The sequence below is a fragment of the Sorex fumeus genome, unplaced genomic scaffold (assembly GCF_029834395.1).
Source record: "Sorex fumeus unplaced genomic scaffold, SorFum_2.1 ptg000064l, whole genome shotgun sequence".
In the NCBI taxonomy this organism is placed as follows: Eukaryota; Metazoa; Chordata; class Mammalia; order Eulipotyphla; family Soricidae; genus Sorex; species Sorex fumeus.
The window spans coordinates 1,352,672-1,369,616 of record NW_026606121.1 but is presented as its reverse complement, the minus strand read 5'-3'; the positions used below and the strand labels follow the sequence as shown (position 1 = coordinate 1,369,616).

Here is a 16,945-nt window from a genome sequence, read left to right as displayed (position 1 = left end):
TACTTTTGTACATGGTGTTAGGCAGAGTTCTGAGCCCATTTATTTTGCATGTAGCTGTCCAGTGATGCCAGCACAATTTGTTAAAGAGGCTTTCCTTACTCCACTTCACATTTCTTGCACCTTTATCAAAGATTATATGATCATATTATTGAGGGGAGATGTCAGTGTATTCAACCCTGTTCCATTGGTCTGCAGTTCTGCCTTTGTTCCAGTACCATGCTGTTTTAATTATTACTGCTTTGTAGTAGAGTTTGAAGTTCGGGAGGTTGATTCCTCCCATTTTCTTTTTCCCAAGAATTGCTTTAGCTATTCGTGGGGGCTTATTGTTTCATATAAATTTCAGTAGTGTTTGCTCCATTTCTTTGAAGAATGCCATGGGTATCCTTATAGGGATTGCATTGAATTTATACAATGCTTTCGTTAGTATTGCCATTTTGACAATGTTAAGTCTCCCGACCCATGAGCAGGGGATATCTTTCCATTTCCTCATGTCCTCTTTTATTTCCTGAAGTAGGGTTTTGTAATTTTCTTTGTACAGGTCCTTTACTTCATTAGTTAGGCTGATTCCTAGGTACTTGATTTTCTGGGGAACAATTGTGAACGGAATTGTTCGTTTCATGTAGCTTTCTTCTCTCTCACTGTTTGTGTATAGGAAAGCCATGGACTTTTGGGTATTGATTTTATAGCCTGCAACTTTACTATACAAGTCTATTGTTTCTAAGAGTTTTTTGGTGGGGGTTATTGGATTCTCTAAGTATAGTATCATATCATCTGCGAATAGTGAGAGCTTAATTTCTTCCTTTTCTACCTGAATGCCCTTAATATCTTTTTCTTGCCTAATCGCTATTGCAAGTACTTCCAGTAGTATATTGAACAGCAGTGGAGAGAGTGGGCATCCTTGTCTGGGAACGAGAACTCTCGACCCATCAACTAGAACCCCACAGTAAAAGAAACCTCAGCAAAGCCATCAGACAGTGAACTGATTGCTGCAGAGAGAGCAGGGCTGGGAGCCACAGGGCTGGCCCGGGTGGGCAGTGGTCACGTGCCTCCCCACCACTCCAGAGAAAGGGCCTGGCTAGGTGCCCTGGCAGGATCTTCAAGGTCAAGTCCCTACTGGCAGGGTCTCCTGTCACTTCGTCACACACCAAGATTGTTGGGTTGGGGCAGACTCCTGGCACTGAAGCACATTCAGGACTGAAGTCCACAGGAGAAGATACAAAATTTGCTTCATCCAACTCTGGGGAACATTTTCCTTCTTTATGTTGCCTATAAGTGTTATTAGCTCTGAGCAGGAGGACGTGGGGCTTTGGAAGCCTCCAAGAACTGCCCTGCGTGTTGGACCTCCGAAGGCTCTTGTTATTTATTAAATTATTATCATCTTTTTGCTGGTGGGGGGTCCCTATCCAGTGGTGCTCAGGGCTGACTTCTGGCTCTCTCTGCTTGGGGATACCCTGGTGGTATTCAGGGAGCCACACACAGTGCTGGGGACAGAGCCTCTGGGCGCATGCCAGCCTTTACCCTCAGAGTGGCCCCAGCTCAGTGCTGTGACTAGTGCCTCATTATTACCTCCTTTCCCTGCCCTTGGCAGCTGACCAGCCCAGCTACACACTCTCCGTGGCCTCCTTTCTTTTTCCCTTGCAGGTACGGGACCCGAACACACAGATGGTTCAAGACACTGGGGGTACCGGGGCCGACCCCGCTGCCCTTTTTTGGAACTTTGCTGTCCTACCGGCATGTGAGTGAGCTTTGCATTTCCTGTGTTGTTACTCTGCGCTGTGGGCCTGGCTTAGTTCCTTGGCAAAGGTCCTCCTTCGATCAGCTGGACAGGCCTGCGGGGCCACTGACCACCAACAGGGAGGGTGGGCACCTGAAGCCCCGGTTCCCTACCCCCGTCTGCCTCCAGCCCCCAAGGGAGACTGAGTAAGACTGTTTTCCAAAGTCCGGACTTCAGCTATCACAGCTGACTTTGACAATGCGACGGTTTAACAAATCAGAAGCACTGTCATTGACTGTTGAAATTGCTGTCCTTGGCAAGGGGACCAACCCCACCTCTATCTTCCATGTTGGGCTGAGCTGGCTGTATTCCCCCGTGCCTGCGTAAGAAGTCCTTGGCATCCTTCGCTCAACAGGACTTTGGGGTTCGGAAGTGGTGCTGAGCCAGACGTTAGAGGGTCAAGTCCCACCCCCTTATGCTCTGCTGCTGCAGGTCCTGAGGTGATGGTCACCAACATAGTGTGAGAGAGAGAGAGGTCAGATTTAGAGGAATGCAAGAGATGGGACATGGTATGGGCTGGACATTTGTAACTGCCACACTAGAAGAACATTTCAGACTGGTTTTATTGCTCCCTGTCCAATGTCTCCTCTGAGTTCATTCCTCTTTCGTGAGATGCCTCTGAGCCAGGGATGGTCAGGATCCACCTCCAGTGCCCAGCCACGTCTGTCCTCTTTACAGATAGCTCAAAAATTTTAGATGCCTAATATAACTTTGTTTCTCTTTGCAGGGATTTTGGGTATTTGACATGGATTGTTTTAAGAAGTATGGGCGAGTGTGGGGGTGAGTATTCTGGGAATGTCTCTGGGGTTGAGATCTCCAGAGACAGAGGAATGTCCTGGCCCAGAGCCTCTGGCTTGGAGCCTCTGTTTCGAAGCTTGAGGTCATCTTCCAGGGCTCATGTTCCTCAGGAGACCCCTCCCAGTCAGGCTGTCTCTGCACTTCGATACTGGCGGCCCAGACCTCTAGCGCCATTTTCTGTGGGTACCAAATCCTTCACATAAATTTGAATCTACCATCTCCTTGAGCAAAGGACTGGGGGTGAAATTTAAACAGAATAGAAATACAATTTTTCTCTGTTTTTCTATTTTTTAAAATTAGTATGGCTGTTTGGTTTTGTTTGCTTTTGGTTCACTCACAAAAGTTATCAGGACTCACTCCTGGCTCTGAGCTAAGGAATTGCTGCTGGCAGGGCTCTGGGTACTATGTTTGGTGCCAGGGATTGCACTGAGGTTGACTTCATCCAATCCGAGCTCTTAACCCCTGGACTCTCCTCCATTCCCTTGACTCACATTTTTTTTTTCTGTACTGGATGCCACTGAAAACCTCTCTTCAATAGTTTAAATAAGTTTCCCCTAGCAAACTTTAGAAAACAGGATAAAGAAATTATTCATAACCATATTATCTTTTGTTTGTTCGTTTATTGAGTCACACCTGGTTCCTAAGGGAATAGTAGTGGCTCTATACTCAAGGAGAGCCCGGCAAGCTACCGAGAGTATTCGATATGCCAGACACAGTAACAATAAAGTCTCCAATGGAGACGTTACTGGGCCCGCTTGAGCAAATCGACGATCAACGGGAGGGCCTTTACCTTTTACCTTTACCTATACTCAAGGCTTACTTATAACTCTGCACTAAAAGATGGTGATTTTCGGGGAATGTAAGTTGTGCCAGGGATCATACAGATCAGCTGAGTGAAAGGCAAGCACCTTACCCATATTATTATCACTCAAGCTCTACTATTTTTTTTTTTAATGTAGGAGTACTGCTATTTATTCAGCCACTGATTAGCTGATTGAATTGGGCATGAACTCCACCTTACTTTTTTGGTCATTTTTTACAATTTTATTTATTGAATCATCGTGAGATCAGTTACAAAGATTTCGGGTTTAAGTCTCAGTCATACAATGAAATACCCGTACTTTCACCAGTGCCCATTCTCCACCCCCAAAAATTCCAGTAAGCCCCCTTTTATTTGCTTAACCAAGTTCCGTTTTGATAATGTTTGATATTTAAATGTACAAAGTAAAGAAAAGTTAAATGTAATATTTAAATATACAAATCTTATGAAGAATGATACAGGAACTCACATGCACACATCTTCTAGATGTGACAAAATCCCAGTGTTGTGGCAAAACTGAATTATATATGTTTTTGGGTCACACCCAGCAATGCTCAGGGGCTAGTCCTGGCTCTGAACTCAGGAATTACTCCTGGCGGTGCTCAGGGAACCATATAGAATGCCAGGGATCCAACCCAGGCCAGCCACGTACAAGGCAAATGGCCTACCCGCTGAACTATTGCTCCATCCCTAAAACTGAATTCTAGCCATGCAGATTCCACAGCCTCAGGGTGGGAGTTGGGCTTCCATGCAGGGCTCCGGCGGCAGAAACTGACTTGCTAAACATAATCAGCCATTTTCTCACTGCAGGATTTTTGATGGCCCATTGCCCGTGTTGGCTATTACTGACCCAGACATGATCAAAACCATCCTGGTGAAAGAATGTTATTCTGTCTTCACAAACCGGCGGGTAGGCACCCTTTTATTTGATTGGGCACTTATTAATGAACTCAATTCTCATACTTGATAATCCACAGGAAGTTTTCAAGTGCAGTTCAAGGATATCTCATGCCATGTGCCCTTCATTCATGTTCTGGACTGTGGGTTCTGTTCATGCTCTTTTCCCCAATGTTGCTGACTGCCTACATCATGACAGTTCAATATCTAAATGAGATGCTGACCTCAAACTCTGCACAGAGCTGGCTCAGCTTCCAGCACCTCTGCATGCTCTCTTGATGTGCGGCTCTGTGCAAGAGTCTCATCCGTGCAGATTTCTGTGATGTGCTTACAGCCAAGACAGCACCTGGGGCCAGGGAGCAAGTTCCAGTGTGGAGCACTCACTTTACATGTTCCATGCCCTGAGCTCAGACCAGTGCTGACGTGAGTCCTCTCTATCCATTAAAAATGAAACAGACCTCATCAGGATCCCCCTTAATACTCTTTTATTGTGATGTTGTGTAACTTGCCTTTTCTCCTAAGAGGGTCTCTATCAGAGAAAAGCTTTCCAATTTTGATGAAACCAATTTTTCATATTAGATTATGTGAATTGTCACCTTGATATTAAGTCTAAAAACTCATCACTTAGCTCTGTGTCCTAACAACTCTCTCCTACTTTTTTCTAGATACTGCATGTCTTATGTTTTCCATGGAACTGACATTTGGAGTCTGTTGTATTTGTTTTAGTAGTTTTTCTTTAGGGTTAGGTCAGGTTCTTTTATTAAGAGTGGTAGGGTCTGTGCTATTTGCTCCAGTCCCATTTGGGAAATTTCCTCCTTCCTCAACTGAGTTGCTTTTGCATCCATAGTAAAATTCACTGGGCCTATTTGTGTGAGTGTGTTTCCTTGCTCTATTCTGTTTGTTGATCCATTGGTTTGTAATTCCAGTAATATTATGCAGGCTGAATTCCTCTTGCTTTATGTTGCCTTAAATTCTAAAGGGTGGTTCCTTCATGTTTCACCCAGAATTGTCTCAGGGGCTCTAGATCTTCTCTTGGTTCTTTTTCTTGTCCATGCACAGGTAGATAAGCTTAACAATGTTTGCATTGGTGTGGAGCAATTGAAATCAGACCTACAGATCACTTGTTGAAAATCTAAGATATGGAATGATTCAGAAATTACAAAGCTGTTGTTCTTCCCCTTTGGGTGCATTATGCTCAGGGCTGTCTGCACTGCTTCTTAACTGGACTCCTTAGGTCTCCCAAATGGGCTTGCATTTGTGGCTGACGGCTGAGCATTGTTCTTCGTGGGTGAATGAGGTTGGTCCCTCCCTCCCCACCATCCTGATGACTTCAGATGTCTTTCATCACTATGTCTGATGCTAGATGGAGGGTTGTTTTTGGGGGGGGGCAATTTTTATCAACTGAGGAGGTTTCCCTCTCTTCCTGCTTCATATGTTTTTATTACAGATATTGGAAGTGTCTGGGTTGGAACGATAGCACAGCTGTAGGGCGTTTGCTTTGCACGCAGCCAATATGGCCGACCCGAGTTTGATTCCTCCAACCCTCTCGGAGAGCCCGGCAAGCTACTGAGAGTATCTTGCCCGCACGGCAGAACCTGGCAAGCTACCTGTGACGTATTCAATATGCCAAACACAGTAACAACAAGTCTCACGAAGGAGACATTACTGGGCCCGCTCGAGAAAATCTATGAACAACAGGAGGACCGTGACTGTGACCGTGACAGATATTGGAAGTGTCTGGGTTGGAGTGATAGCACAGTGGGTAGGGTGTTTTCCTTGCAATGGCTGACCCAGGTTCGATTCCTTCACCCCTCTCGGAGAGCCTGGCAAGCTACCGAGAGAATCCCGCCTGCATGGCAGAGCCTGGCAAGCTACCTGTGGCATATTAGATATGCCAAAAAGAGTAACAAGAAGTCTCACAATGGAGACATCACTGGTGCCCGCTAGAGCAAATCAATGAACAACGGGATGACAGTGCACTGCTACAGTGCATTGGGGGTGTCCATTTGGAAGCAAACATATTTTAGGATAGTGAAAGAAACCATCAATCTGGATGCAGTAAAAGGTAAAAGGTAAAGGTAAAGGCCCTCCCGTTGATCGTCGATTTGCTCAAGCGGGCCCAATAACGTCTCCATTGGAGACTTTGTTGTTACTGTGTCTGGCATATCGAATACTCTCGGTAGCTTGCCGGGCTCTCTGAGAGGGGCAGAGGAATCGAACTCGGGTCGGCCATGTTGGCCACGTGTAAGGGTAACGCCCTACCCGCTGTGCTATCGCTCCAGCGGACAGCAAGGTTCTGGATGCAGTACTAATCCTAATTCAAGCTGAGAAATACTGTCTTTTTTTATCCTTCTATCCCTGATGGTAAAAGTAGAAGGGAAAAGGTTTCCATGTAGTAGTATCATCCATTAGAATAGGAAATCTTTTTTGTCATCTTTTAAGTATTAAATTACTTTAGAAAATTTACCATTCCAAGACACCCCATTTTTGAGTTGCTCATACTATATACACAAAAACCCACAGAACTGCCCTGAGGCACGGACCAAGGTGTTGGCTATCCCCAGACACTATACACAGCACTGGAGCATGCCCTACCTCTATTCCACCGGTTCCTCTGGGAACATTTTTCTTAACACACACGCCATCTGTCAGAAGATTAGCAATCACACTAGCATTAGAATGTCTCCTCTACTGTCATGGGAAACTTGTATTTGGGATCAATGTTTTGTAAACCTCAAGCATAGAGCAGGAAGACTACAGTCACTAAATATTATCGTATGGTTGATGACCGTTGACAAATGTTCTACACCCTTTGTGACCTCCAACATTTATGAATGAAAATTGACCTTTTTGGAATTAGGTCCTGGGTCCACTAGGCTTTATGAAAGATGCTGTCTCTGTGTCTGAGGATGAGCAGTGGAGGAGATTGAGGGCATTGCTGTCTCCAACCTTCACCAGTGGAAAGCTCAAGGAGGTAAGAACTTAAGAGGAATTCAAATTAGAAATTCAGGAGTGAATTGGGGGCCAGAAAATTAGATCTTTTCTTTTTAAATAAGGTTCCCTTTATAGGTGTAGTCTGGTGAATTTGAATCCTAGAATCTTTGTGTCCTAGAAGAAACACTGTAAGATTGCCATTCCAGTGGGACTCAGGCTGTGTGGGGAACATTCTTGAGTCTCCGCCTTTAATTCGGGGGCTGTAAATTGTGCAGATGTTCCCCATCATTGCCCAGTATGGAGATGCGTTGGTGAGAAATCTGAAGAAGATGGCAGCTCAGGGCACATCCATCAACTTGAAAGCGTAAGTAGGGGTGTGGCTGCGGGGACTCTGGGGGCCACTGTGAGCACAGCTCGCGTTGAGGCGCGCCAGACGCTCTCCACCTCGTGGACGCCCCTAGGAAGGCGCCTGATTTTCCGGCCCGCCTGGTCCACTGCAGGGCTCTACTGCCCAGTGCTGGCGCCAGTGCAGGCAAACTGCTAGGGGCCCCCGGGCGTGGGTCTCCATCCCCCTCCACAGAGGGGTGGCTTGGACTTGCTCCTGCCCAGAGCAGCCCGCCCTTCCTGCCCAGACAATCCCCTCCTGAGCAGGTGCGATGGGGGAGCAGCTAGTCCTGACAATCGTGACCATGCCCCTCCTGCTGGCCACGGCCAGTTCCAGGAGCTTCTCGCCGCCCGGGTGGGACTCCGGTATGGACAGGGTTCGTTTGACTTTTCAACGTCCCTGTTTTTCTCTCTCTGCTCAGCGTGTTTGGGGCCTACAGCATGGATGTGATCACCAGCACGTCATTTGGAGTAAACGTGGACTCCCTCAACAACCCTAAGGATCCCTTTGTGGAAAATGTCCAGAAGCTCTTGAAATTTGATTTCCTTGATCCGTTCCTGTTCTTCATTAGTATGTCTACTGCCATTCTGGTGGGTGGGGTCTGGGCCACTCCTGGCAGTGCTTAGGTTCTCTCCTCAGGGCTCACTCCTGGTTGGCTCAGGGGGCCACTTTTGGTGCCCAAGACCAAACCCGGTCTGTAGTAAGCAAGGCGAGCAAGCACCCGGCCCACTATACTACTGTTCTGCCCCTTTCCTGCTATTTAAAAATGACTTCTGTTTTCCTGTTTCTCTCCTTTTAATACTCCGCCCCCTCTGCCTGTCCTTCCTCCTTTCATGTACTCTATCAGGTTGAGGACATATCTTTGTTCCTAATATGTCAGCTGCATGCAGGTGTCATGTTGAGTGTCTTCCTCCGTGATCCATATCTAGGCCCATAATTTTTCTGTTTTGTTTTGATCACAAAACAGAGTTGACTTTTCCCAAGACCCTTCTGCATTTACAGGGATGTGATTTGAGTTTTCTGTTCTGCTGATATGACGTATTATAAGCTCTCACCGTCCTGTGGATGCAGCAACCTCATTTATGGGACACACTTTTGTTTTATTTGTTGCTGGATTCTGTTTGGTTCAGGATTTAAATTTTATTTTTATTTTATAAAGTAGTTCACAATATTTGATTACGTTTGATATTCCAACACCGATATTCAAACCACCATTACACTTTCCCACCACCATATTTTGGGTGTTTCTATCCTGAACCCCGATCCCTGTCCCAAAGCAGAACCAAAATAATATAGTATTTCCCTCTAAGGTTGGTTGCCTCTTACTTTGAATCCCACCAAATGTGGTGCGGTACTCTAGGACTATGGGTGGAGTGTGTCCTATGAAGTTTTGTGTGGCTGAGAATGCGGCCGTGCAGTCCAGGGAATGATTCACTCATGGGTGAAACTCAGCCTAAAGCATGTGGAGATCAGGCATGAGCAGGGTGGCGGTGAGGTTTGGAGGTTTTTGGCTGCTGAGTCTGGGTCCCTTGGGGCAGGGTGAGGTCTCACCCTCCCCCCACTTTGGGGCACCCCGAGTGAAATAGCCTGGCATGGGATCAAGAAGCATCGTTATGGCGAGTGTCACGTTGCTTCCTTCTGGGAGAGAAGGACATGAATTGTTCAGGATTTTTGCAACCATGTTCGTATCATATGTTGGTCTGTAGTTCCTTTTCCTGCCATAACTCTGTCTGCATATAGTAATTTAGAGGGAATGACTTCATCAGGAAAAGAAGGAATTCATGCCCTCCAGATTTTGTGGAACTCAGGTATTAATTTTTTATATTACTATTTATTCATTGATTAAGCTGGTTGAACTGGGAATGAACTCCATATTACTTTTTAAAATTCAGAATGTTAGTTTTATTTTATTATTTTATTATTATATTATTAATTCCCCCCCCTCCTTTTTGATTCACTGTGAGATACAGTTACAAAACTTTCATGTTTGAGCTTTGGTCATACAATCATCAACATCCATCCCTTCACCAGTACACATTTTCCACCAACAAAATCCCCAGTTTCTCTTCCCACCCTCGTTACAACTCTTCCTCTGCCCGTGTGGCAGACAATTTCCCTCATTCTCTCTCTCTACTTCGGTTATCTTCGATATTTCAACACCAGTCCCACCACCACTAAAACCTGCTGAAAAGGCAATGCTAGACAATTAGTTTTGTATTGCTTGTTCACTGTCACTGTCCTCCCGTTGTTCATCGATATGCTCGAGCGGGCCCAGTAATGTTTCCATCGTGAGACTTGTTGTTACTGTGTTTGGCATACCGAATATGACACGGGTAGCTTGCCAGGCTTTGGCGTGCAGGCGAGATACTCTCGGTAGCTTGCTGGGCTCTCCAAGAGGGGCGGAGGAATCAAACCTGGGCCAACCGGGTTGGCTGCGTGCAAGGCAAATGCCCTACCGCTGTGCTATATGGATAGAATATAACGTCCAGGAAATTCTGTCTCATTCTCTTCTGGGAGCTTTAATTGATAGTCTCTGGGTCTTGGCCATTGATGAGATTACACGGTGCCAGAGGCAGTTTGTGGGTGCGACTGCCAAGCTACTGAAAAAACTGGGGACCTTGGTGGAGCAGGCCCAGTCCTGATCATGCAGGCCTGGAGATCTCAGTCATGAGTTTCTGCCTACCTCCGTGCCACAGGCTCTAACTGCGTCCTTTGATCCCTTTCGAGATTTATTGGTCTCTGAAATAAGGCCAATAAATGAGCTTATGTAGCTGAGCCAGAGGTGATTTGTGGGTGTGTCTCCCACAGACCTCACTTTTGGCCGTTTAATTTCTTGGTAAACTAAGCTCCAAGTTGTTGGTATCTGGCCAAAGGCACTGCAGTAATTTGGGGGTATTGGGAAGTCCGAAGGCACCATCAGGCTGCTGATGCACTCACACCGCAAGTATAGGTTGACCTGCTGATGTCACCATACCCTCTTCAAGTATTAATTTTTAAACATGCTGTTAAAATCATCTGAACTTGTTTTATTCGTTGTGGTAATTTCCTGACTATTAGTTTAATCATTTTTTACCTAATAGAGGTCTATTCATATAGCTGATCTCTTTCAGAGTCTGTTTGTATTTTTCAATGAATTGATCAATTTGATCCAAATTATCTATTTATTGGTGTACTCCTGTATAATTCTTATTTATTTTTAAAGTGTCATCAAAAATCTCTTCCTTCTCCACTTCTTCCCTCTCCTCCTCCTCCTCTTCTTCCTCTTCCTCTTCCTCTTCTTCTTCTTTCTCTTCTTCTTCCTCTTCCTCTTCCTCTTCCTCCTCCTCCTCCTCCTCTTCTTCTTCTTCTTCTTCTTCTTCTTCTTCTTCTTCTTCTTCTTCTTCTTCTTCTTCTTCTTCTTCTTCTCCTCCTCCTCCTCCTCCTGCTCCTCCTCCTCCTCCTCCACCTCCTCCTCTTCTTCTTCTTCTTCTTCTTCTTCTTCTTCTTCTTCTTCTTCTTCTTCTTCTTCTTCTTCTCCAACTCCTCTCCCTCCCCCTCCTCTTACTCCTCCCTATTCTCCTTCTCCTCCTTCACCTCTTCTTCCTTCTCCTTCTGTTTTTGGGCCACATCTAGTTATATTCAGGAGTTACTCTTGGGTCTGCACTCAGGAATCACTCCTAGTGGTGTTCTGGGATCATATGGGATGCTGAAAATTGAACCTGGGTTGGCCACTTGATCACTTGATCACTTGACATCCCATTACTCATCGATTTGCTCGAACGAGCGCCAGTAACGTCTCCATTTGTCCCTGTTGCGTGCTAGTGTAGCCCAGTGGTGTCTGCTCGCTCCAGGAACACGAAGAGCCTCAAACCATTTGTTCAGGGTCTTGACAAAGAAGTCTGACCATATCATAGGTGGGCAGCCACGCGATCTTTTGACATCCCATGGAATCCAGTCTCGTAATGGCTCTAGTCCAGTGATTGTCTCCAAATCGCATTAGGTGTCCAGCCCAGCTGATTTTCGAAGCCTTGGCAAACGAGACAGCAACCCTGATTCTCGATCATTGATGGAGGTCACAACTCCGGATTCCTTCTTTCATTTGAGTGAAGCCTGATACTCCAAGCATAGTGCTTTTGATTCATCTTTGGGAGACCAGAATAGCGTTCTTATCCTGTTTTCGTAGGGCCCAGATCTCTGAGGCATATGTTAATGCAGGAAGAACGGTGGAGTCAAAGAAATGTGCCCAGAGCCGAAGGTTCTTCATCCTCTTAGCTATTTCTTTGACACTCCTGTAGACGTTCCATGCCACTCTGTTCCACCTGCGCAATTCAGGTGCCAGGTCATTTGTCAAGTTGAGTTCTCGACCTAGGTACACATAACTGCTACATTCGGAGTTGGACGTTCTGTTGAGAGTGAATCAGGAATGAGTCCGTTTCTCATGAACGTTGTCTTGGTGAGATTCAGCTGCAGTCTGACCTTTCCACACTCACGTTCGAAGTCGGCCAGCATTTGTGCCGCTTGGCTAATGTTTGGTGTTATTAGAATGATGTCATCAGCAAAGTAGAGGTGGTGTAGTTGCCAACCGTCTATCTTCACTCTTATTCCTTCCCATTCCAGTTGTCACATGATATTCTTGAGGGTGGCACTGAAGAGTCTGTGAAATGGTATCTCCTTGTCGAACTCTTATATCAATGATCACTTCACCAGGTGAGATCCTGGTGGTGAATCCGTAATCCAGCTCACGGAGGATACTGATGTGTTGAGTTTGAACGCCCTGTTTGGCTAGGGCTTCGATGACCACTTCAGTCTCAATAGAATCAAAGGCCTTCTTTATTTTTTTTAATTTTTAAATTTTTATTAGTGAGACACCATGAGGTACAGTTGTAGACTTACAAATTTTTGTGCTTGGGTTTTAGTTATACAATGATCAAATACCCATCCCTCCACCAGTGCCCATTTCCCACCACCACGAATCTCGGTATCCCTCCCACCCCCCATTCCCCCCATCCCAACCTACCTCTGTCGCAGGGCATTCCCTTTTGTTCTCTCTGTCTCAAAGGCCTTCTTTAAATCAACGAATATTAGACAGAATGGCATCTTTAACACCCACACCTGGTTATGTTCAGGGGTTACTCTTGGGTCTGCACTTAGGAATCACTCCTGGTGGTGCTCTGGGATCATATGGGATTCTGGAAATCGAACCTGAGTTGGCCACATTCAAGACAAATGCCCTACCCACTACACTGTCTCTCCAGCCCCAGGTATCTCCTTTTATTGTTATTGGAGCTCATAATAATTTGTTCTCTTCTTTTTTTCCTCAGTAAATCTGCCTAAATGTCTCTTTAGAAGTTTTGTCTTCATTGATCTTCTCTCTTGTTTTAATATTTTTCTTTTATTTTCCTAATTTCCCTTCTACCTATTAGCCTGACTCTATGAGTGGTACCTCTCATCTTCACTTTTGGCACTGTGATTTGCAGTACTGTTATTGTTAGGGTTTCATGCAGGTCACTGTCCACCTTTCATCACCACCCTCTCCTCCTTGTAGAACACTTTCCTCCACCATTATTTTGGTGTTCACCTGCTTGTCCTATTCTGCCCTCCCATCCTCCTACTGAAAACCAGTACCTATGTTCTTTGTTTCTAATGCCTTTAGCCATTTGTTATTATCCTCCTGTGTTTCTTTATATCCTGCATATGAGAGAGATCATTCTTTGTCTATCTATCTCCCTCTGACTAACCTCACTCAGCATGATACTTTCCAGATTTGTCCAAGTAGCAGCAAATTGCATGATTTTATCTTTCTTCCTGGCCAAATAATATTCCATTAAGTATATATGCCAGAATTTTCATTAAGAATATATGCCAGAGTTTCATCACCCAGTCTTATGGTCTTAGACATTTGGGTTGTTTTTCGATTTTAGGTATAGTTGTTAGTGCTGCGAGGCTCAGAGGTATGCAGATATCTTTTCCCCATTGTGTTTTTGTGCCTTTGGAGTATATGCAAAGAAGTGGGATTTCTGGGTCAAATGGGAGCTCAATTCCAATTTTTCTTTGAGAAATGTCCATACTGCTTTCCAAAATCCTGAATCAGTTGGCAGCTACACCAGCAGTTAATGAGGGTCCCTCTGTCCACTGCTATCCATGTCAACATTGGTTGCTCTTGTTGTTTTCTGTAGTGTGAGGTGATACCTCATGATTTGATGTATGTTTCCCTCTCTTTCTATGCCTTTTGACCATTTGTGTCTATTTTGAGGAAGTTTCTATTCATCTCTTATCACCTTATTGGGTGGTATTGAATTTTTTCTATAGTTTTAACTTTATATTACTTGGATGCTAACACTTTATAAAATGAATACTAGGTAAAATTCTCCCTCAGTCTGTGTGTGTCTTTATATTTTGTTCACCTTTGAGGTGCAGAAGGTTCTGGAATTAATTTAGTCAGATTTTCTTTTGATGTTTCCACTTGTTTCGCTAATGGCATTGGCTCCTTAAAGATGCCTCTAGCTTCAATTTCATTGAAAATTCTGCCTACGTTTTCCTCTCTGTAACACGTTTGATATGGAGGTCTCATACAACTGGTTAAGAGGTTTTCCTTGCTCTGCTTATTAATTTTTGTCCTTTTGCTGAAGATTAGCTGTCCATATACCTGAGGATCTGTCTCTGATTTTTTTATTAATTAATTAATTTATTTTGAACACCCATCCCTCCACCAGTGACCATTCCCGACCACCTTGGATCCCAGTATCCCTCCCACCCCCTAACCCCCCCCCCCCAATCCCACCCTGCCTCTGTGGCAGCGCATTTCCCCTTGTTCTCTCTCTCCCATTGGGTGTTGTGGCCTGTATAAGAGTTAAGCCTGGTTTTCAGGGAGAAACGTTGGATGATTTACTTTCCATTGATCACCTTGCATATAGTGAGATGTCGCGTGGCTGCTTGTGTGGCCGCGCGGTCTGGAGTAAAAATCCTGGTTCCCGCATACTCGAGCTATGCTTGTGGAGGCTCATGGTTACTAGGGTTCCATTTGGAGGAGGCGTGTCTCTGAATTTTCAATTCCATTAATCTCTCCCTTTAAAAATATTGATTCCTTAGTTTATACTTCCAATATTTCTCCTATATCCCGTCTTTATCATTCATTTCCTTGGCCTGCATTAGACTCCATTTTCTCTTATATTTTGAGAGTATTAAGGTATCAGGTTATTGATTGGACATTTTAAAATTATAAAACATAACTATAGGCATATATTCCGTCCAAGTCCATGTGCTGCTTGTGCCCATGTGGCTGATCATATGGGGTGCTCAAGAACATGTGTCACCCTCATCTCCCCTCTTGTGATGTACTGGGGTTCTCTCCGTCCTTGGAGAAGCATAGGATTCTCTTGAAGTGTTACTCTAGCTCTCTGTCTTTCTCTCCCTCCTCCTCTTCATCTAAAGCTTCCAAATAAAATCTGGTTTTACTTCAAAGAAAACCACAGCTAAAAATTTCTCTGTAATCACAACTTTGACAATATCCATAACGTTTGGGCAGGGTTTGACTTTTTATTCACCTCCAAGTCACTATCCTCTCATTTTCTTTTTGGATCTCCTGGGATTTTTGTAAGTGTATTTTAAACTTCACATCAATTTGTGAGATTCCTGAATTTTAATATATTATTTTAATTTTATTTCATTGCATTTGAAGGACACACACCCCAACACTTCTCGACTGACTACTATTTCTAAATGGCACAATCAAAGGAACAGTCTCTGGCCCAATTGTAGAGACTAGAGAAATCACAGTCAACAGACTAAAGTCTAAAGTATCCAACAATTTTATTCTGTTTCTCGGTGACTGCAGAGATATGGAAAGAGCTCACTGCTGTCATGTGACATCTGTGTATGACTTGCCCCGGCTCAGCCATTAACTTGGAAGTATCAGCAAAGGTCACACAGAGACTGTCAGGAAATGACAACTCATTTCCAGTTTTGTTGTTGTTTAAGCCTATTTGTTCATCTGATTTTGTTCATAATTTTTGTTCCACTTTGTGTTTTCATTTAGTTCCCTTTTCCTTTCCTTTCCTCTACAGCACTCTTCCCATTCCTCACACCAATATGCGAACTGTTCAATATCTCTCTGTTTCCGAGAAGGGTCACTGAGTTTTTCAAAAAATCCATTCAAAGAATGAAAGAAAGTCGGCTCAAAGCTAATGGCCTGGTAAGACCTGTGGTGGGTTCACGAGATTCTCATTTTCTTGCCAAGGTTTTGAGCTGTAGACTGTGACCTGCCACTACTCTGAAGTATTTACAAAGAGGGAGAGATCATGTGTATTTAGAGAGTGAGCCCTGTCATTGGGGAAAAATGAAGTAGGAGGAGATTGAAGAAGACAAACTGAGCCAGAGACAATGCTAAATTTAAGAATAGGCATAGAGATTAGCATGTCATTTCATAAATACTGTTGACTCAAAAAATTACCAACTCCCTTGAAAAAATGGTTAAGGATAAAAATTATTGCTTACAATAATTTTCTGTTATAATTACTCCAGTTCTTAGATGGGCAAATAAATATCTCATTTTCAAGTCTTTTTTTCCCTGTTTTTTCTCTCTTTTTTGAAGGGAGTCACACCCAGTGGTGCTCCAGGGCTATTTCCATTTAGTTCTTAGGGGTTGCTTCAAGGGAGTTTTCAGGGATAGATCCCAGGCCTTCTGCATGCAAAGCACCCGATCAGCCCATTGAGGCATCTCTCTGACCCCAAGCCTCTTATCTTATCCAGTGTCCCTTGGAAGCCTGAGGCTGCCTGGTAGGGTGTGTTCCAGGGAAAACTCTGATGGCCAGTGTGAGCAGGAGTTTTCTCACCCAGATTGGCCTTCCTGAGCCTGAGGCAGCAAGAGTCCCTCTGCAGAGGGAGGGAGTGCTTCCCTCCCCAGGATGCCAGCAAGGATGGGGTTGGATTCTGAGAGGGAGGGGCATGTAGGAGTCTCACCCCAAGGCTGGTGGTGAACTCCTAAAGAGAGAGCCGGACTGGAGTCTGGGCTTCATGTTGAGAGCAGCGATGAAGGGGGGAGGGGTGGAGCAGGCAACTCTTTGGCCAAGGGTCTGTGTAGACAAGCCAGAGAGTTAAGGACTGCGTGAGAGAAAGCCGAAGAAGTAGCTGGAGGGACCAGAGAAATAGTACACTGAGTACCCTTTCGAGGCACTTTCTGGGCAGATGGCTGACCCTCCAGAACGATTGCTGAGAATGTTTTGTTCTCTCATCACTATTCAAATTTCTGCAAGTGAAGGGCCATTCTTGCCAGAGCAGCAGTGGGAGAGGTTAAGACTTAGACTCTTGTCCATTTTCGGCTTTGCAGTAACTTTCTTTCACTAAAACTCTCTCTGCTTTC

At 44.8% G+C, this 16,945-nt stretch overlaps 1 protein-coding gene across 1 annotated transcript in view; it reads left to right on the top strand.

Moving 5' to 3' along the window:
- Positions 1–16,945, top strand: part of LOC130036625 (cytochrome P450 3A12-like) — a 31,886-nt gene that overhangs the window by 6,975 nt on the left and 7,966 nt on the right. The window contains exons 2-8 of the mRNA XM_056128517.1: positions 1,642–1,735; positions 2,502–2,554; positions 4,203–4,302; positions 7,150–7,263; positions 7,499–7,587; positions 8,030–8,178; positions 15,651–15,778. Coding sequence (XP_055984492.1) covers positions 1,642–1,735; positions 2,502–2,554; positions 4,203–4,302; positions 7,150–7,263; positions 7,499–7,587; positions 8,030–8,178; positions 15,651–15,778 — 727 coding nt within the window. The remainder of the gene's footprint in view (positions 1–1,641; positions 1,736–2,501; positions 2,555–4,202; positions 4,303–7,149; positions 7,264–7,498; positions 7,588–8,029; positions 8,179–15,650; positions 15,779–16,945) is intronic.